This window comes from Babylonia areolata, chromosome 29, assembly GCF_041734735.1.
Source record: "Babylonia areolata isolate BAREFJ2019XMU chromosome 29, ASM4173473v1, whole genome shotgun sequence".
Taxonomy (NCBI): domain Eukaryota; kingdom Metazoa; phylum Mollusca; class Gastropoda; order Neogastropoda; family Buccinidae; genus Babylonia; species Babylonia areolata.
Genome location: NC_134904.1, coordinates 5,651,486 through 5,673,985, shown reverse-complemented (window position 1 = coordinate 5,673,985; position 22,500 = coordinate 5,651,486). Strand labels below are relative to the sequence as shown.

The 22,500-nt window shown below is 39.2% G+C and overlaps 2 protein-coding genes across 2 annotated transcripts in view; one reads left to right on the top strand and one right to left on the bottom strand.

The window, feature by feature from the left end:
• The window catches only part of LOC143274869 (putative phospholipase B-like 2), a 26,823-nt gene extending 5,518 nt beyond the window's left edge, over positions 1-21,305 (bottom strand). Inside the window, exons 1-4 of the mRNA XM_076578835.1 lie at positions 21,058-21,305; positions 4,286-4,544; positions 2,216-2,310; positions 1-6 (exon numbers count right to left, since the gene is read on the bottom strand). The exon at positions 1-6 is cut by the window's left edge and continues 215 nt beyond it. Of these exons, the coding sequence (XP_076434950.1) occupies positions 1-6; positions 2,216-2,310; positions 4,286-4,544; positions 21,058-21,260 (563 nt within the window). The 5' untranslated portion in view covers positions 21,261-21,305. The remainder of the gene's footprint in view (positions 7-2,215; positions 2,311-4,285; positions 4,545-21,057) is intronic.
• Positions 21,306-21,620: 315 nt separating this feature from the next.
• Positions 21,621-22,500, top strand: part of LOC143275043 (sesquipedalian-1-like) — a 3,802-nt gene continuing 2,922 nt past the window's right edge. The window contains exon 1 of the mRNA XM_076579107.1: positions 21,621-22,494. Within this exon, the coding sequence (XP_076435222.1) occupies positions 21,970-22,494 (525 nt within the window). The 5' untranslated portion in view covers positions 21,621-21,969. The remainder of the gene's footprint in view (positions 22,495-22,500) is intronic.

The window sequence follows — 22,500 nt, the reverse complement described above, 5'->3', positions numbered from 1 at the left end:
AACAGGCTGAAAGTACAGGATGGTGGTTAAAAAACCAAAGCAAACGAATCCAGTCTATCCGGGCACAATAACCGAATGGTTAAAGCGTTGGACTTTCAATCCGAGGGTCCCAGGTTCGAATCTTGGTAATGGCGCCTGGTGGGTAAAGGGTGGAGATTTTTCCGATCTCCCAATGTCAACATACGTGCAGACCTGCTAGTGCCTGAACCCCCTTCATGTGTATACGCACGCAGAAGATCACATTAAAGATCCTATAATCCATGTCTGCATTCGATGGGTTATGGAAACAAGAACATACCCAGCATGCACACCCCCGAAAACGGAATATGGCTGCCTAAATGGTGGGGGTAAATAAACAAAAAAACAAAACAAAATGGTCATACATTGTTACATGTTAGTTTGAGTGTGTATGTGCGTGCCTGAAATCTGACTGCATGACACAGGAAACGAATGATGAGCGTCCAGTGGCAGCCGTCAGTCGGCTCTACCCAGGTAGGCAGCCTGCTGTGCAAATGACCCCTGTGTTTGTAAAGCACTTAGAGCTTGGTCTCAGACCAAGGAAAGGCGCTATATAAGTATCCATATCAATCACTCAATCAATCTTTTCTCACCTGGAAATTCATTATTGTGCATCCACAGGCTCGTCACACACACCACACCTCTCCCAGAACACAATTGTAAAAAAAAAAAAAAACAAGAGAGGCAAGGCCTTCAAGACTCACTTGTGATACACTTAACACAAAAAAATCCAAGCTTTTTATGTATTGAGTATAATTTCTAAATGTAATGTTCAAGATGAGAAAGATCAGTTTAAAGCAAATTAAGTCCCCTAGCATTAATTACAGAGTAATTTCCCTTTATTACTATCTGCACCAAAACGTTTGCAAAATAAATAAAACTTCCATGCTTAGCAAAAGAAGTTCCTGTTTGAACAAAAAATGATAATAATGGCTGCTCTTGTTTGGTCAGAATATCAGATCAAAGTGCCAAGTTTAGAGAATACAAAAAATATAAATATAACAGTAAATGCAGTTTGCATATAATTAGGCTTCTTTTTTTTTTTTTTTTTTTTTTGTGCCCATCCCAGAGGTGCAATATTGTTTTAACCAAGATGACTGGAAAGAACTGAATTTTTCCTATTTTTATGCCTAATTTGGTGTCAACTGACAAAGTATTTGCTGAGAAAATGTCAATGTTAAAGTTTACCACACACACACACACACACACACACACACACACACACTGAGACAACCGAACACCAGGTTAAAACATAGACTCACTTTGTTTACACAAGTGAGTCAAAAAAGTCTTGAAGTAAAGACAAGAAAAGCTCAGTGATAACTGACATTGCTGTGAGTGTGATGCAAAAGAACAGAAAAATCAGAGGGTGGGTCATTTCTTTATGTCTTTCGATGTGTTCGTGTGTTTCAGATAAGAGCAAGAGTTAACAAAGAAATCAAACTATATCAGTATATGGGTAATCAGTTGTCTGAATGTGTGTGTGTGTGGGTACATGTGTGTGTGTTATGTCTGTGTGCATGCGCATGAGTGTGGGTGTGTGTGTGCGCGCGCGTGTGCGCATTTGCATGTACATGTGTGTGTGTGTGTGTGCACGAGTAAAAAAAATCCCAACATGCACAAGGAGACAGTTGAACAAACAGACAGACAGACAGACAGACAGACAGACAGACTCCCAACAGAGACAGACACCTTTAGAGACAAACAAAGAGAGGCCTGCATCAAACAGCACATCAAACACCACATCAAACACCACACCAATCACCACATCAAACACCACACCAAACACCACATCAAACTCCACACCAAACACCACATCAAACTCCACATCAAACTCCACACCAAACACCAACCACACCAAACACCACACCAAACTCCACATCAAACACCACACCAAACACCACACCAAAATCCACATCAAACACCACATCAAACACCACATCAAACACCACACCAAACACCACATCAAACTCCACACCAAACACCACATCAAACACCACACCAAACACCACATCAAACACCACATCAAACACCACACCAAACTCCACACCAAACACCACATCAAACACCACACCAAACACCACATCAAACACCACATCAAACACCACATCAAACTCCACATCAAACACCACACCAAACACCACACCAAACTCCACACCAAACACCACATCAAACTCCACATCAAACAGCTTCTCACTAGAACCCCATGGGGTCGACGTCTGTGTGGGGCGACTTTTCCACTCCGTTCAGGGCGTCCGCTATTCCTGCTGCCTGGTACAGGAACAGCTCCACCTGAAAGTGAAGAATAATTGTGATCATGATATTGATAAGGAGGAGGAGGAGAAGAAGAAAAAGGAGGAGGAGGAGGAGGAGGAGGAGAAGAAGGAGGAGGAGAAGAAGAAGGAGGAGGAGGAGGAGAAGAAGAAGAAGCATTTAGATCTAGATATATCATATGGGAAGCTGAAAATTCCAACAATGACAACAACAATGCTGACATTTGATCATCATAAGTAATGAATTAATATTACAATGATAGTAGTGTGTGAGAGTTCTACAGTTCCCCCTGTAACACCCAACTCTCTCACTCTCTCCCTCCCCCCTCTCTCTCTCTCTCTCCGAGTCTCTCTCTCTCCCCTCTACTGCAGTAAAAGTTTATAAATTCATCATTTCATGTATCAATCATGTATATGTTTATCACTTTATGCTGGTTTGATACTATGATTTTTTTTTTTTTTTTACTTTCTAGTACTGAAATTCTAGGGGTGGGTTTTGTTTCTTCTTTTAAATATCTTTCTTTCATTTTCTCCCCTTTTTCAACAGCTGAATAAAAAATATATATTAAGAAAAAGCACTACATGCTTACTTACTCTGTTACCCTCAGTGAATAAAAATCATCCTCTCTATGAATAAACCATCCAAATCCAAATCCAAATGTCTAGGTACAACTTGACAGTAATGACACACAATCAGTCACACACTTGTCTCTAGGTACAACTTGACAGTAATGACACACAATCAGTCACACACTTATCTCCAGGTACAACTTGACAGTAATGACACACAATCAGTCACACACTTATCTCCAGGTACAACTGGACAGTAAGGACACACAATCAGTCACACACTTATCTCCAGGTACAACTGGACAGTAAGGACACACAATCAGTCACACACTTATCTCTAAGTACAACTTGACAGACACACAATCAGTCACACACTTATCTCTAGGTACAACTGGACAGTAATGACACACAATCAGTCACACACTTATCTCCAGGTACAACTGGACAGTATTGACACACAATCAGTCACACACTTATCTCTAGGTACAACTGGACAGTATTGACACACAATCAGTCACACACTTATCTCCAGGTACAACTGGACAGTAATGACACACAATCAGTCACACACTTATCTCTAGGTACAACTGGACAGTAATGACACACAATCAGTCACACACTTATCTCCAGGTACAACTTGACAGTAATGACACACAATCAGTCACACACTTATCTCTAAGTACAACTTGACAGTAATGACACACAATCAGTCACACACTTATCTCCAGGTACAACTGGACAGTAATGACACACAATCAGTCACACACTTATCTCTAGGTACAACTGGACAGTAATGACACACAATCAGTCACACACTTATCTCCAGGTACAACTTGACAGTAATGACACACAATCAGTCACACACTTATCTCTAGGTACAACTCGACAGTAATGACACACAATCAGTCACACACTTGTTCATTTTGATGCACATGTCTGAAGGTGAAAGTACAGTTCATAAATATTTTCTAAAACAAAATCGTATATTTATATACACAAATTATCCAATGAATCAAAAAAAAAAAAAAAGATAAGTGAAATATTCTTTTTATTATCAATAGAATAATAGAAATAAATTAACTAACTGAAAGAATGAATAAACAAACATCAACAAAATAGAATAAGAAAATATAAATTAATTAATCAATTAAATGAATGAATGAATAAATGAACAAACAAACAAACAAACAAACAGATAAACACGTAAAAAAACAAAACAAAATAAAATACAAACTCAAAAACTAAAACAAAATCTTGCTGAAGAAGAAACAATTCCAACCGCAGCCCAGCCCAGCCCAGCCCAGCCCAGCCCAGCACAGCCCAGCCCAGCCCAGCCCAGCCCAGCCCAGCCCAGCCCAGCACAGCCCAGCCCAGCACAGCCCAGCACAGCCCAGCACAGCCCAGCCCAGCACGGCCCGACTCACGTGATGCCACAAGGGTGAGTGCATCTTCCTGTGCTTGTCCGTCTGGATCTGTTGCTGCATCCACTTGAGGTTCTGGGTCAGGAAGACGGAGAGCTTGCTGCAGTACTGGCTGTAAGGCTTGGGACAGTAGCCGGCCATCGTGTTGGTCCAGTGCATCATGGTGACGTTTCGCGTCAGCCGGCCCTCCGCGACTCCCGCGGCGTAGGCCTGGACGGAGTCTGGGAAGCTCTGTGCCGTCTTCAGCTGCAGGTACCCCCACCTGCCACAGCGTGGATGGAGGAGGAGTAGAGAACTAGAGCCTTGTCATGTTGTCCCCCAAAACCTAAATAGACCTCCATAGCACTAGCAGTAATGTCATCTTCTTCCTTCCTTTCTTCCTTCCTTCCTTCCAGAGAATGACCACAATCAAGTGTTGATTATTCTGTTACTGTTTGGGGGATCTGCAGAAAAAAAGCTCTAATTCTAAAAAAAATTATTTTAAAAAAATAATAAGAAGAATAAAAAAAAAAAATTAAAAAAAAGGACCTTCATTTCGCAGTATCTAGGCTAGATCACTCTGGCATCATCAACATTCATATATTATTTTTTCCAGGGTCAAATGATTTTCAGGCGATGAATGAATGGATTGGAAACAAATCTATAGCAGATCCTAGTTCCATCTACATGTGCAAGCAATGTCTGACACAGATCTGCACACAAGGTTCTAGTGAGTTGTTTCTGTCTTCAGTTTAATGTCTTTCCACTTGAAGTGATATTAGACGAAAAAAAAAAAAACTTTAAAAAAAAATATTTAAAAAAAAAACAAACAAAAAAACAGACGGAGGGGGGTAGGGGTTGTGGGAGGGGGAGGGGGAAGAAGTATGTGTGTATGTGTGGAGGGGGTGTAGGGAGAGACAACGCTGGGGGGAAATGGAAATGTTATAAACGCCAACATCAAACAACTGTAACAAATCTCCTGAAGGACTACACAGCAAACCTTTTGCAATAACAAATAACATATTGGAATTGTTAAAAACAAGTCTGGAAAAAAAACATTTTAGATTATGACATTCAAATAATGAAATATTACGTGGTTGCTAGAAATATGTTCTCCACATATGCATTTAACATCTTTGCTGAACTTTGTTATAAAAGCATTCAGCTTTATCCTGTTTGATAATGTATGAATCTGCCATAATCTTATTGAATTTCTGTACGTATTTGACTGATTTATACTAGTTCCCAGCTGTTGAACATTAAGTACACTATGGTTTAAAGCTTTGCCATTTCGCTGGTATAAATTCCCTGACTTTGCTCCACAATGTTGTTTTTTTTTCAAGTAATTGATAACCCTCTTGTACAGATAGAGGCAAATAAAGTTCTATGGTTCCATGTTCGTTTTTTGCACCTTTTCTTGCAGCCCTGTCAGCCTATTCATTGTAGGGAATACCAAGATGTGAAGAAACCCAGCAAAAAGAAATATATGTTCCTTTCAAACTTAAAAGATGTAAAATGTGCCTGATTTCTATTATAATCTTGGATTTGTTCTTACAATTTGATGAGTTTAAAGCATATAATATGGATTTGGAGTCAACACAAAACAAGACTTGTACTTGTAGAAGGCAAACTGGAAGATCAAGAATATGATTTAGAGCCATAACAACAGCAACAAGTTCAGCAGTGAATATTGAACGATTTTTACCAATATAGTATGATCTTTCTGTTTTCAGTTCTGATATAATGAAAGCTGAACCTGCTTGGCCATTGTCTAATAGTGAGCCATCTGTGTAAATCTGTAAGTGTAAATGATCACAGTATCTACCTTCAAGATGTACTTGGACTTCCGTTGCCATGATATTCAGATTTTCATTCTTTTTAATATCAGTATGATAGATGTCAAATTTGCTTTTTTCATCTCCCAGATGGGGTATGGACTTAAGGTCTTCTGTGTGTCTACATCATCTGAATTAATTTCAGACTTTTCGAACAGGTTTGACACAAACGTGCCAATGGGTGTTAAATAAGATATGTTTTTAGCTCTTCTGGAGAAGTTGTTTTTGGATGTAATTTTTACTTCCTCTGATGTATAATTTCAGTTGTTGAGCTTCTCAATACATTAGTAGTATAAGAGATGGGGGTTCTATATACAACTTTTTTGGGCGTATTAGCTTGTGTTAAGGCCCTCAAGCATAAAAAAAATTTAGTCAAAACCTGTGTATGTTGGAGTAATATGACCCTCAAGCATAAAAAAAATATATAGTTAAAACAAGTTATATGTGTATGGAGAGCCAAATCACAAGATTAAAAAAAAATATATGATGGTTGGGTATGTGTATGGGGGAGCGAAACGGTCATGGGGGTTCTATATACAACCGACCCCAGCCCAAAACCGCGCAATACCGCCCTGAAGCATCATAAAAAAAATCTAGTTAAAACCAGTTATAACCAGTTACGTGTATGGAGAGCGAAACGGTCGCCCCGTGTGTGCTAGCGACCGCACGGCGTGTGTAGTGGGAGTGGTCCCGCGCACAGCCTGCTTCCCGCGCGCGCGAAGATTGTGATCACCCTATTAGAGAAAAGATTATATTGTATATATAGAAAAAATAATGCCTTTTCCACATAACATTTGTGAGTACCCCCAAGTTAAAACAAATAGAGTATGCGGTCGAGCTTGCATGGGGCTCTATTGTAAAGATCATATTAAATGTCATAGAAAAGGAATGTCACTTCCAGTACTTTGTATAAAATGCAACCTTTATGTACGTACGAAGTATGTTATTTGTTGTAAATGTAAGCATAAAAAAGAGAAGCCTCCTCCCATGGAGAAAAAGATTGATCCTATACCCGATTGTGGAGAACATTCAAGCGACTCTGAGGATGATGATGATGACGATGATGAAATTGACCCTTTTGAAACTTATTCAAGAGGGTATATTCCACCCTTTGGTGGAGTAATCATTGGATTCAGAGATTGATCAACTTGTAAAAAAAAATCCTATTAGAGAAAAAAATATAATAGTATATATAGAGAGAAAAATGGTGCAACGGTATTCTGAAAAGTATTACCGTGATCTCGCTTCAAGAAAAGAGATTCCTAATCATGAATCTATGAATAAAACTGAGTTGATAAAAGCACTGGGGTTTGATGCTTTGGAGGGGGAGACCAATGCTACGCTTAAAGATATTGCACGAAAGCTCAAAATTCGTGGTTTTAGTAGAATGAAAAAAGATGAACTTATTAAAAATATACGTCAACTACAACATAAAGCTGAATCCACGGAGGAGTTTGGTAGTATTATTAAAAATTATAAACTTGCGGCTCTTCCAAATGAAATAGATCCGCTTTCGTTTATGATGAGTAAAGTGGACACTATTAACCAAAGAGCTATTCCACTGACCAAACAAAATATTGTTTTAACGGTGGAGTTTGGTCAAATTAAAAATAATGATACTACTGTAGCTGTATTTCGATCGGAATATCAAAGTATTATTGATGTTGTTGATGATCAAGATATTGAAAAACAAATAAAACAGATTTTGTTAAAAATAGAAAATTTTACAAATGAAGGTTCAGGATGGTTCATTAAAAGAATCTTTAGTTTATGGGTGAATAGAGTTTCTATTACATCTCCAGGATCCTTTATTGAATCACCACAGTGGTTAAAAAATAAAAGAGCTGTGATTAATATTAAAAATAAAGATGATCAATGTATAAGACATTGTTTACGTGCACACAAGTTTCCAGCAAAAGCGAATTCTAATTTAACTTATTCCTATCCTTCTGATGATGGGTTTAATTTTGAAAATATTGACTTTCCTACACCAATAAAGCAAATTACAAGGATCGAGACTCAAAATAATATTGCTATTAATGTATACTATTTAAAAAATAAAACGATTGAACGCGCAAGAATATCAAAACAACCCACCAACATGGAGCGTATTAAACTTCTTATTATAGAAAATGAAAATGGTGGACAACATTATACTTATATTAAGAATTTTAACAGACTACTGAGTAATACAAACAAACACAAAGCAGCCATGTACTTTTGTGAGTATTGCTTGACAGGTACAACATCATCAGAACTTTTAGAAGAACATATTAAGCGATGCGCGCAGATCAACCACAAGAACTATTCTCGCGTTGAGATGCCATCGGAGAAGACAAAAATGATCAAATTTACCAATTTTCAAAAACAAATGCAAGTTAGTGATGTGATATATGCTGATTTTGAGGCGATTTGTAAAGAAATAAAAGACGATTCGAATAATACCATCAAAGAAAGCGAACACATCATCTCGTCATACGGGTTTGTGCATGTTAGGTCTGATGGAAGGGCATACAAACCGCAACTATTTCGTGGTGAGAATGCGGTCAGTCATTTTCTCGAAAAACTTCAAAGAATATATTATCATACTGTCAAGGAATTGAAAAAACCAGTTCCAATAAAGATGACCAAAAAAGATAACGAATCGTTTGAAAACGAACGAGTTTGTTGGATATGTAGAGGGGAACTACCCGCAAATGATAAAGTAAGAGATCATGACCATATCACAGGGAACTATAGAGGTGCCGCGCATGCATCGTGTAATCTTAAATTGAGAATAAAACCCGACGAATTTGTGTTGCCGATATTATTTCACAACCTCAAAGGTTACGACTCTCACGCGATCATTTCGGAGCTCGCGAACAAAGGTGGTGGTAGAATTACGTGTATCGCGAATAATAAAGAGAAGTACATCACATTCAGTTGGGGAAGGTTGAAGTTTTTAGATAGCTTCGCATTCTTGAGTTCGAGTCTCGACCAGCTTGCGAAGAACCTTCCGGATGATAAGAAGTTTTTAACGCGCAAACATTTCACAGATGAGGAGGAGTTCAAGCTCGTTACGAGAAAAGGAGTCTTTCCGTACGAATATATTACCGATTGGAGTAAATACGAAGATACGAAACTACCAAAGAAAAGTCATTTCTTTAGTAAACTTAACAACACGGATATATCAGAAAGTGACCACGAGCATGCCAAGAATGTGTGGAAGAAGTTTAAATGTAAGAATCTAGGTGATTATAACGATCTGTACTTAATCACTGATGTGTTGTTACTTGCCGATGTGTTCCAGAATTTTAGAAATACGTGTTTGCGAACTCATAATCTCGATCCTGTTCATTATTACACGCTTCCCGGAATGTCTTGGGATGCTTTACTCAAGAGTACGGGAATAGAACTCGAACTGTTGACGGATATCGAACAATATAACATGATAGAGGCGGGAATACGCGGTGGAATCAGTATGACTGTAAGAAGATACGCGGAGGCTAATAACAAGTATATGAAAGATTACAGACCTGAAAAAACGGATTCGTATATCATGTATCTCGACGCGAACAACTTGTATGGTTGGGCGATGTTACAAGCTTTACCCACGGGTGGATTTATCTGGGATAACGATGTCAATCTCGAAAAGATTCTAAATCACCCCAACGATGATGAGACGGGATATATTGTGGAGTGTGATATCGAGTACCCTGAGGAATTACACGACGAACATAACGATTATCCCCTAGCTCCTGAGAAAATAGAAATAAAACTCGAAAACCTCTCACCCTATCAACGACGCCTTCGTGAAAAACTCGAGATGCGCGGAAAGGAAACGAGAAAATTAGTTCCGAATCTATGGAATAAGGTTGGTTATGTCGTTCACTATAGAAATCTCAAACTATACACGCAACTTGGCATGAAAGTAACTAAAATCACAAAAGTGTTAAAGTTTAATCAAAGTCCCTGGATGGCGCCCTATATATTGATGAACACCAAACTGAGACAAGCCGCTACTAACGATGCCGATAAAGATCTGTATAAATTAATGAACAACTCGGTATTTGGTAAAACTATGGAAAATATCAGAATGAGAACGAATATCAAATTATTCAAGTTAGATGAAGAGGACAAGGCACGCAAACTAATAAACAAACCGGCTTATGTCGATCATATGATCATCAACGAGAAACTTCTAGCGATTCACTACAAAAAAAATAAGCTTGTGCTCAATAAACCTATCTATATCGGGATGGCCATTCTCGACCTATCAAAGTATCTCATGTATGATTTGTATTACAACCACTACAAGAAAAAATATGGATGCAGGTTGTTATATACTGATACCGATTCATTCATTCTCCACGTAGAATGCGAGGATTTTATCGCTTGTATGGATGATAATGTACATGACCGCAGTAATTTTCCAAAAGATCATCCATTGTATGATAAATCGATAGAGAAAGTGCCAGGATACATGAAAAGTGAGCTCGGATGTAAACCGATCCAACAATTCTGCGGCTTGCGCTCAAAGATGTATTCGGTTGTAGCGGATGATGGATCAGTTATCAAGAAAGCCAAGGGCATAAAAAAATGTGTGGTGAAGGATGAAATTGAACCTGATATGTATAAGGAGTGTATTGATCGATCTGTTCAATTTACTAATAGTATGAGAACGTTCAGATCGTATAAGCACAAGATGTACACGATCAAGCAAATGAAGACATCACTCTCACCGTACGATTCCAAACGCTATTGGCTAGATGATGGTATTACATCTTACGCCTACGGGCACTATGGTATTTCTGTATCGTGAGGAACAACCATAAGCTCTTCGTGTACAAACCCTCTGGATGGACCATTTTGTAAATAATAAAGAATAGGATCGCCGGGCATCATACGCTTAATATTATAAACTTTAAGAGACCAAACGGGATCCGTTGCTCGTTTGCGAGCTCCACCCTCGAGCTCACCGGGCTCATACAAGTACCGAACTTGCGCATCAGGCGGTAACTCTCCTTTATCATCTTTAGTCGGTGCAGAGGATTCGGCTTCTACCGATTTGGCCTTTATTGCGACCGACGGTTTCTTACCTATAAGTCTCGTCACCTCATTATTCAATGCAGCCACAACAGCTGGTAATCTAGTGACCCATTCTGTTGATCGATTCGGGGATTTCATTTCAGCCACATATTGATGACTAAACAATCGTTCTGCCAGCGTACGATTAAATCTTTCTACAATAGCCTGGCTTCTGTGTGTCTTTCCACGCCTTACTTTTTTAAAAATTTTGTTCACAGCACCCATAAACTCTCGGCCAGGATCTACCTGAAGAAGTTTGGGCAACTTCAATGGGCTACGGTCGTAAATACGTAAAAAAGCGGCCGCCACTTCGACGCTGTCTTTCGTTGTTAGGGGTTCGGCTTCTTTATATCGACTCGCAACATCAACGACAGTCAGCGCATACTTATACGTCTTACGCCCGATTCTGTCATAGGGTAAAAATAAAAGGTCAGCCTGATGAACCTCATTTGGGACAGTAATATCAAATTTTGCTCTCGGAATATACTTTGGAGGGGGTAGATAAATTTGCCATATAGCTTGTTTTTCTAACCATTTTCTAGCCTCATCCTCAGACACCTTGGCTGCTTTCGCGAGTTTTTTAATCGCCGAATAACCCTTCCAATAACCGCTTGGGCTGTAATAGATCTTTTCCATTTTATTTAAGAAAGTAAATGTTTAATATTTTGAAATCGCAACGCCAAAAATGACCATGGTCATGATAATAAATACGTATTCTCGATCTTTTTGTCCCTCTGAGGGTGTATAAAAATCTGAAAGTTGGGGTTTTTGAGAAAGAGGGGGTAGTGGCTCCCCCATCACTTTATAATATTCTTGCATAGCCATATCCACATCCTTAAACGTGTTCACAGCATGTTGTTGTTGTCTTAGTTTTTCATTGATATAATCTAAACGTTGAATCCTCTCTTTCTGCCATTCTGCGGTCGCTGCCTGAAGTTGTTCTTGTGCTTTGTTGTGTCGTTTCTGTTCTTCTAACGCGTCTGAAGACCCCAGTTTACTAAATAAAAAATTACTTCCGGTAAATGCTAAAGCGTTTACTACTGCCCCACCAACGAGTAACGCTACTGATGCCATACTATAATGATGATATTATTATTACTTCAAAATATCATGTGGGAGAATACCTTGTTTTTCCAACATATCCTTCGTAGCCATAGCGAGGGCTATATCCAAAGTGACCATCCCGATATCTTCGAGGTTGAAAGCCAGTCTAGGTGTCGGGGCTTTCGTAAATATTAATTTTGTCAATCTCGAGTAACCAGCGGCCAATGCGCTGACCACAACCGCGTGGTATACAGTGTTTGCAATTTCTTTACCGTTTATATTTGGCGTTGCCATTGTTGTTTATAAATAGTGTACAAATTAATGTTCAATACATGATAAATGGGTTGGGTTTTGTTACCACAGGTGGTGGTGGTGGTTTTTTCGACCGATTAAAATATATGTAAACACCACAACCTATTATCATCGCAGCAGCAACGTACAAGGGATTGATAAAAACGTGATCTGGTCTCCTCGATGATGATGGTTCTTGTTGTTGTTCATCTTTCGCTTTTCGAAGTTTTTCAAGAAGTTCTTCATGTTTTGCTTTTCTAGCAGCAGCACCTTTTCGACCCGCTTCAACTTTCTTCTGATTCTTTGGTTTCGTTACTTCCTCCATTATATTTATTAAATTGACAATGTTTAACAGTAGTTACAGCTGTGGTGAGCGGAGCTAAGAACATGCCAAATCTGTGATATAGTTCGCAAGTAAAACTGTTAAGCGCATGTCCCAGGAATGGATCTTGCTCGAGATCACTATTTAATTTTGTTTGGTCATCAATTGGGAGATACATACAAACTGCTCTGGTATACAGTTGTATAATTGTATTACCGAGTGATTTTGTAATCATCGATCCTAAACTCGCTTCGTATCTCGTATAAAGCTTGTCTATATCCGGATCTTTCATCGCTTCGATTTTATCAACACTAAACTCTTTCCCTAAATATTCTTTTGCTCCACCGGCTGAGACCACCGCCATAAGCCTGTCACGTTTGGGATCCTCGGATAGTAATTGGTCCATCTTCTTCTTATATTCTATATATCTCCTTTTAAGTTTAAAATAATAAAAAACTACAAATCCAACGACTAAAAGTGTTAAGAAATTGCTAACCAGTGTTAAGAAATTGCTAACCAGTGCTAACAGTTCCTTAGCACTGGTTAGCAATTTCTTAACACTGGTTAGCAATTTCTTAACACTTTTAGTCGTTGGATTTGTAGTTTTTTATTATTTTAAACTTAAAAGGAGATATATAGAATATAAGAAGAAGATGGACCAATTACTATCCGAGGATCCCAAACGTGACAGGCTTATGGCGGTGGTCTCAGCCGGTGGAGCAAAAGAATATTTAGGGAAAGAGTTTAGTGTTGATAAAATCGAAGCGATGAAAGATCCGGATATAGACAAGCTTTATACGAGATACGAAGCGAGTTTAGGATCGATGATTACAAAATCACTCGGTAATACAATTATACAACTGTATACCAGAGCAGTTTGTATGTATCTCCCAATTGATGACCAAACAAAATTAAATAGTGATCTCGAGCAAGATCCATTCCTGGGACATGCGCTTAACAGTTTTACTTGCGAACTATATCACAGATTTGGCATGTTCTTAGCTCCGCTCACCACAGCTGTAACTACTGTTAAACATTGTCAATTTAATAAATATAATGGAGGAAGTAACGAAACCAAAGAATCAGAAGAAAGTTGAAGCGGGTCGAAAAGGTGCTGCTGCTAGAAAAGCAAAACATGAAGAACTTCTTGAAAAACTTCGAAAAGCGAAAGATGAACAACAACAAGAACCATCATCATCGAGGAGACCAGATCACGTTTTTATCAATCCCTTGTACGTTGCTGCTGCGATGATAATAGGTTGTGGTGTTTACATATATTTTAATCGGTCGAAAAAACCACCACCACCACCTGTGGTAACAAAACCCAACCCATTTATCATGTATTGAACATTAATTTGTACACTATTTATAAACAACAATGGCAACGCCAAATATAAACGGTAAAGAAATTGCAAACACTGTATACCACGCGGTTGTGGTCAGCGCATTGGCCGCTGGTTACTCGAGATTGACAAAATTAATATTTACGAAAGCCCCGACACCTAGACTGGCTTTCAACCTCGAAGATATCGGGATGGTCACTTTGGATATAGCCCTCGCTATGGCTACGAAGGATATGTTGGAAAAACAAGGTATTCTCCCACATGATATTTTGAAGTAATAATAATATCATCATTATAGTATGGCATCAGTAGCGTTACTCGTTGGTGGGGCAGTAGTAAACGCTTTAGCATTTACCGGAAGTAATTTTTTATTTAGTAAACTGGGGTCTTCAGACGCGTTAGAAGAACAGAAACGACACAACAAAGCACAAGAACAACTTCAGGCAGCGACCGCAGAATGGCAGAAAGAGAGGATTCAACGTTTAGATTATATCAATGAAAAACTAAGACAACAACAACATGCTGTGAACACGTTTAAGGATGTGGATATGGCTATGCAAGAATATTATAAAGTGATGGGGGAGCCACTACCCCCTCTTTCTCAAAAACCCCAACTTTCAGATTTTTATACACCCTCAGAGGGACAAAAAGATCGAGAATACGTATTTATTATCATGACCATGGTCATTTTTGGCGTTGCGATTTCAAAATATTAAACATTTACTTTCTTAAATAAAATGGAAAAGATCTATTACAGCCCAAGCGGTTATTGGAAGGGTTATTCGGCGATTAAAAAACTCGCGAAAGCAGCCAAGGTGTCTGAGGATGAGGCTAGAAAATGGTTAGAAAAACAAGCTATATGGCAAATTTATCTACCCCCTCCAAAGTATATTCCGAGAGCAAAATTTGATATTACTGTCCCAAATGAGGTTCATCAGGCTGACCTTTTATTTTTACCCTATGACAGAATCGGGCGTAAGACGTATAAGTATGCGCTGACTGTCGTTGATGTTGCGAGTCGATATAAAGAAGCCGAACCCCTAACAACGAAAGACAGCGTCGAAGTGGCGGCCGCTTTTTTACGTATTTACGACCGTAGCCCATTGAAGTTGCCCAAACTTCTTCAGGTAGATCCTGGCCGAGAGTTTATGGGTGCTGTGAACAAAATTTTTAAAAAAGTAAGGCGTGGAAAGACACACAGAAGCCAGGCTATTGTAGAAAGATTTAATCGTACGCTGGCAGAACGATTGTTTAGTCATCAATATGTGGCTGAAATGAAATCCCCGAATCGATCAACAGAATGGGTCACTAGATTACCAGCTGTTGTGGCTGCATTGAATAATGAGGTGACGAGACTTATAGGTAAGAAACCGTCGGTCGCAATAAAGGCCAAATCGGTAGAAGCCGAATCCTCTGCACCGACTAAAGATGATAAAGGAGAGTTACCGCCTGATGCGCAAGTTCGGTACTTGTATGAGCCCGGTGAGCTCGAGGGTGGAGCTCGCAAACGAGCAACGGATCCCGTTTGGTCTCTTAAAGTTTATAATATTAAGCGTATGATGCCCGGCGATCCTATTCTTTATTATTTACAAAATGGTCCATCCAGAGGGTTTGTACACGAAGAGCTTATGGTTGTTCCTCACGATACAGAAATACCATAGTGCCCGTAGGCGTAAGATGTAATACCATCATCTAGCCAATAGCGTTTGGAATCGTACGGTGAGAGTGATGTCTTCATTTGCTTGATCGTGTACATCTTGTGCTTATACGATCTGAACGTTCTCATACTATTAGTAAATTGAACAGATCGATCAATACACTCCTTATACATATCAGGTTCAATTTCATCCTTCACCACACATTTTTTTATGCCCTTGGCTTTCTTGATAACTGATCCATCATCCGCTACAACCGAATACATCTTTGAGCGCAAGCCGCAGAATTGTTGGATCGGTTTACATCCGAGCTCACTTTTCATGTATCCTGGCACTTTCTCTATCGATTTATCATACAATGGATGATCTTTTGGAAAATTACTGCGGTCATGTACATTATCATCCATACAAGCGATAAAATCCTCGCATTCTACGTGGAGAATGAATGAATCGGTATCAGTATATAACAACCTGCATCCATATTTTTTCTTGTAGTGGTTGTAATACAAATCATACATGAGATACTTTGATAGGTCGAGAATGGCCATCCCGATATAGATAGGTTTATTGAGCACAAGCTTATTTTTTTTGTAGTGAATCGCTAGAAGTTTCTCGTTGATGATCATATGATCGACATAAGCCGGTTTGTTTATTAGTTTGCGTGCCTTGTCCTCTTCATCTAACTTGAATAATTTGATATTCGTTCTCATTCTGATATTTTCCATAGTTTTACCAAATACCGAGTTGTTCATTAATTTATACAGATCTTTATCGGCATCGTTAGTAGCGGCTTGTCTCAGTTTGGTGTTCATCAATATATAGGGCGCCATCCAGGGACTTTGATTAAACTTTAACACTTTTGTGATTTTAGTTACTTTCATGCCAAGTTGCGTGTATAGTTTGAGATTTCTATAGTGAACGACATAACCAACCTTATTCCATAGATTCGGAACTAATTTTCTCGTTTCCTTTCCGCGCATCTCGAGTTTTTCACGAAGGCGTCGTTGATAGGGTGAGAGGTTTTCGAGTTTTATTTCTATTTTCTCAGGAGCTAGGGGATAATCGTTATGTTCGTCGTGTAATTCCTCAGGGTACTCGATATCACACTCCACAATATATCCCGTCTCATCATCGTTGGGGTGATTTAGAATCTTTTCGAGATTGACATCGTTATCCCAGATAAATCCACCCGTGGGTAAAGCTTGTAACATCGCCCAACCATACAAGTTGTTCGCGTCGAGATACATGATATACGAATCCGTTTTTTCAGGTCTGTAATCTTTCATATACTTGTTATTAGCCTCCGCGTATCTTCTTACAGTCATACTGATTCCACCGCGTATTCCCGCCTCTATCATGTTATATTGTTCGATATCCGTCAACAGTTCGAGTTCTATTCCCGTACTCTTGAGTAAAGCATCCCAAGACATTCCGGGAAGCGTGTAATAATGAACAGGATCGAGATTATGAGTTCGCAAACACGTATTTCTAAAATTCTGGAACACATCGGCAAGTAACAACACATCAGTGATTAAGTACAGATCGTTATAATCACCTAGATTCTTACATTTAAACTTCTTCCACACATTCTTGGCATGCTCGTGGTCACTTTCTGATATATCCGTGTTGTTAAGTTTACTAAAGAAATGACTTTTCTTTGGTAGTTTCGTATCTTCGTATTTACTCCAATCGGTAATATATTCGTACGGAAAGACTCCTTTTCTCGTAACGAGCTTGAACTCCTCCTCATCTGTGAAATGTTTGCGCGTTAAAAACTTCTTATCATCCGGAAGGTTCTTCGCAAGCTGGTCGAGACTCGAACTCAAGAATGCGAAGCTATCTAAAAACTTCAACCTTCCCCAACTGAATGTGATGTACTTCTCTTTATTATTCGCGATACACGTAATTCTACCACCACCTTTGTTCGCGAGCTCCGAAATGATCGCGTGAGAGTCGTAACCTTTGAGGTTGTGAAATAATATCGGCAACACAAATTCGTCGGGTTTTATTCTCAATTTAAGATTACACGATGCATGCGCGGCACCTCTATAGTTCCCTGTGATATGGTCATGATCTCTTACTTTATCATTTGCGGGTAGTTCCCCTCTACATATCCAACAAACTCGTTCGTTTTCAAACGATTCGTTATCTTTTTTGGTCATCTTTATTGGAACTGGTTTTTTCAATTCCTTGACAGTATGATAATATATTCTTTGAAGTTTTTCGAGAAAATGACTGACCGCATTCTCACCACGAAATAGTTGCGGTTTGTATGCCCTTCCATCAGACCTAACATGCACAAACCCGTATGACGAGATGATGTGTTCGCTTTCTTTGATGGTATTATTCGAATCGTCTTTTATTTCTTTACAAATCGCCTCAAAATCAGCATATATCACATCACTAACTTGCATTTGTTTTGAAAATTGGTAAATTTGATCATTTTTGTCTTCTCCGATGGCATCTCAACGCGAGAATAGTTCTTGTGGTTGATCTGCGCGCATCGCTTAATATGTTCTTCTAAAAGTTCTGATGATGTTGTACCTGTCAAGCAATACTCACAAAAGTACATGGCTGCTTTGTGTTTGTTTGTATTACTCAGTAGTCTGTTAAAATTCTTAATATAAGTATAATGTTGTCCACCATTTTCATTTTCTATAATAAGAAGTTTAATACGCTCCATGTTGGTGGGTTGTTTTGATATTCTTGCGCGTTCAATCGTTTTATTTTTTAAATAGTATACATTAATAGCAATATTATTTTGAGTCTCGATCCTTGTAATTTGCTTTATTGGTGTAGGAAAGTCAATATTTTCAAAATTAAACCCATCATCAGAAGGATAGGAATAAGTTAAATTAGAATTCGCTTTTGCTGGAAACTTGTGTGCACGTAAACAATGTCTTATACATTGATCATCTTTATTTTTAATATTAATCACAGCTCTTTTATTTTTTAACCACTGTGGTGATTCAATAAAGGATCCTGGAGATGTAATAGAAACTCTATTCACCCATAAACTAAAGATTCTTTTAATGAACCATCCTGAACCTTCATTTGTAAAATTTTCTATTTTTAACAAAATCTGTTTTATTTGTTTTTCAATATCTTGATCATCAACAACATCAATAATACTTTGATATTCCGATCGAAATACAGCTACAGTAGTATCATTATTTTTAATTTGACCAAACTCCACCGTTAAAACAATATTTTGTTTGGTCAGTGGAATAGCTCTTTGGTTAATAGTGTCCACTTTACTCATCATAAACGAAAGCGGATCTATTTCATTTGGAAGAGCCGCAAGTTTATAATTTTTAATAATACTACCAAACTCCTCCGTGGATTCAGCTTTATGTTGTAGTTGACGTATATTTTTAATAAGTTCATCTTTTTTCATTCTACTAAAACCACGAATTTTGAGCTTTCGTGCAATATCTTTAAGCGTAGCATTGGTCTCCCCCTCCAAAGCATCAAACCCCAGTGCTTTTATCAACTCAGTTTTATTCATAGATTCATGATTAGGAATCTCTTTTCTTGAAGCGAGATCACGGTAATACTTTTCAGAATACCGTTGCACCATTTTTCTCTCTATATATACTATTATATTTTTTTCTCTAATAGGATTTTTTTTTACAAGTTGATCAATCTCTGAATCCAATGATTACTCCACCAAAGGGTGGAATATACCCTCTTGAATAAGTTTCAAAAGGGTCAATTTCATCATCGTCATCATCATCATCCTCAGAGTCGCTTGAATGTTCTCCACAATCGGGTATAGGATCAATCTTTTTCTCCATGGGAGGAGGCTTCTCTTTTTTATGCTTACATTTACAACAAATAACATACTTCGTACGTACATAAAGGTTGCATTTTATACAAAGTACTGGAAGTGACATTCCTTTTCTATGACATTTAATATGATCTTTACAATAGAGCCCCATGCAAGCTCGACCGCATACTCTATTTGTTTTAACTTGGGGGTACTCACAAATGTTATGTGGAAAAGGCATTATTTTTTCTATATATACAATATAATCTTTTCTCTAATAGGGTGATCACAATCTTCGCGCGCGCGGGAAGCAGGCTGTGCGCGGGACCACTCCCACTACACACGCCGTGCGGTCGCTAGCACACACGGGGCGACCGTTTCGCTCTCCATACACGTAACTGGTTATAACTGGTTTTAACTAGATTTTTTTTATGATGCTTCAGGGCGGTATTGCGCGGTTTTGGGCTGGGGTCGGTTGTATATAGAACCCCCATGACCGTTTCGCTCCCCCATACACATACCCAACCATCATATATTTTTTTTTAATCTTGTGATTTGGCTCTCCATACACATATAACTTGTTTTAACTATATATTTTTTTTATGCTTGAGGGTCATATTACTCCAACATACACAGGTTTTGACTAAATTTTTTTTATGCTTGAGGGCCTTAACACAAGCTAATACGCCCAAAAAAGTTGTATATAGAACCCCCATCTCTTATACTACTACATTGTATATCTGTGATGTTTATGAACTCTGTGTTATAGCTAGCAAGCATACTTTTGAATATCTCCCAGTTAGCATCTTTGTAGTTATATCTTGGGACTTTGTCTTTTTGAAATTTTGAAGGTCTTTGAGTGTCATTAAAAGTTATGATGATCATAAGTGATCACTTCCCAATGTATCTTTATAATATGTCGTCCATTTACATTCTGGATACAATGCTGGGGATATAAAAGACAGATCTATAGCAGATGTCCTGTGAGTGACAATATCAGGGATTCTGGTGATGCTGCCATCATTTAAAGGCTCAAAGAATCAACAACGTTTTCTAGTGAGAGTGTGTGCATAAATTTTATGTATCAGGTGGTGCGTGAAAATGGAAATCTGATCAGGATGTCTGTGTGTCTATTTTGCTTTGTTTTATTTTGTTTATTTTCTTTCAGTTTCATATGACGAACGCTTCTCTCTTATCGAGGAGGGAGTTGGTGGGATTGTGTGGTGATGGAAAGGGCAGTGTATGAGTGTGTGTGTATGTGTGCATGCGTTTTCTCTGTGTGTGCGCTCGTGCGTGTGTGTGTGTCTTCTCCGTGTGTGTGTGTGTGTGTGTGTGTGTGTGTGTGTGTGTGTGTGTGTGTTGTATGTGTGTGTGTTTGCTGGCAACAAAACGACAGATAAATTACACAGCTACAATCATGACCTGGACACGCAGCCAGTCACGCGCTCTCTCGTCAGCTGACCACCTTACCCTGTTTCGTTGATTTTGTTGTCAAATTTGGCTTCAACGACCGTTGGCCCAGTGCCGTCTGCCCCAGAAGTCAGTTTGTTGCTGGCAAAGTTGTACTTCAATGACAACGTTTGCATCGTTGTCACAGGTTTGCCGGTGACTGCACCGATGCCTATGACGAAAACACAGACATATCGCAACATTCCCCGCATCTCCATCTTCATCTTCTCCGCTCAATGAGGAAACTCGAACTGCCTTCCAGTTCTTATGCTGCCAACTTTGTCACATGACAGACAGTGATCATGTGACCACATCTATCTGTTTATGAATATTTACCCAATTCACCTGAAAAATGAATAAACAGTTGTTTTTTTTCCGTCAGATTTGATCAGTCTATTTCGTATTGTGATCACATCGTTTTAGATAATCAGGCTTTATTGACAAAGGGCCACTTGGGATTTTTTTTTTTTTTTTTGGTGGGGGGAGGGGGGGGGAATTTTTCTGAAACTCTTCTTCCTGAAGATAGAAATGTCCAATGTATCATTCCCCCCTCCCTCGTCTCCCCTTGACTACTGAGCGAAAGACAACAGAACGTGCTGACCCTTTGATCGCAGAGTGTAATAACCAGACACGCTTTAAAGCAGTTTGGGGGGAAAAGGAAAAACATGGCAGAAGAATCTCACAGTGCACAACATTCATGTTGTCATCATGAGTGTGTGTTATTGCTTTAAAACCTAAGCTATAACATCACCGACGAAATAGAAAGTTATTTCCGTGTCACAGCAAATGCAGCGATTCTTCACGTTTTTTCAGTAGCTGTCTAGCTGTCGGTGCAGCTGGAGATATCCGGGTAATGTCCTGTTTTAGTAGAGGAGGTTTGGAAGTGATGCTGGAGGACAAGGGGAAAGGGTGCGCATTGTGACAGTGTCAGTCATGAAGATCCTTAACGCCAAAGGCCTGCAGCGTTTCGCTTCCTCTGGGGGCTTTCCGGACAAGGAGGGCTACCTGCTGAAGAGAGGCGACCTCAACAAGGGATTCCAGAAACGCTGGTTTTTGCTGAGAGGGAACTTGCTCTTCTACAGCGAAAAACGAGGCGATAAAGAGCCAGCAGGTGTAATCATCCTGGAGGGCTGCTCCATCGAAATCGCAGACTGCGAGCAAGTGGACAACTACGCTTTCCAGATAACTTTCCCAGGCTCTGCCACACGCAACTACGTTCTGAGTGCATCCTCACAGGAGGACTTGGAATCCTGGATGAAGGCATTGTCGTGTGCTTCGTACGATTACGTCAGACTTCTTGTGGCGGAACTGGAGAACCAGCTGCAGGAAGCAGTGGCAGCAGACAACGCTAAACTGATTCAGGATGCAGAAAGAGACAGCCGACTTTTCAGTCACACCTACAGTATAGATGCTGGAGCTACAGCTGGACACGATCAAAGGACGCATCCTCCAGCGGGGGTAGAC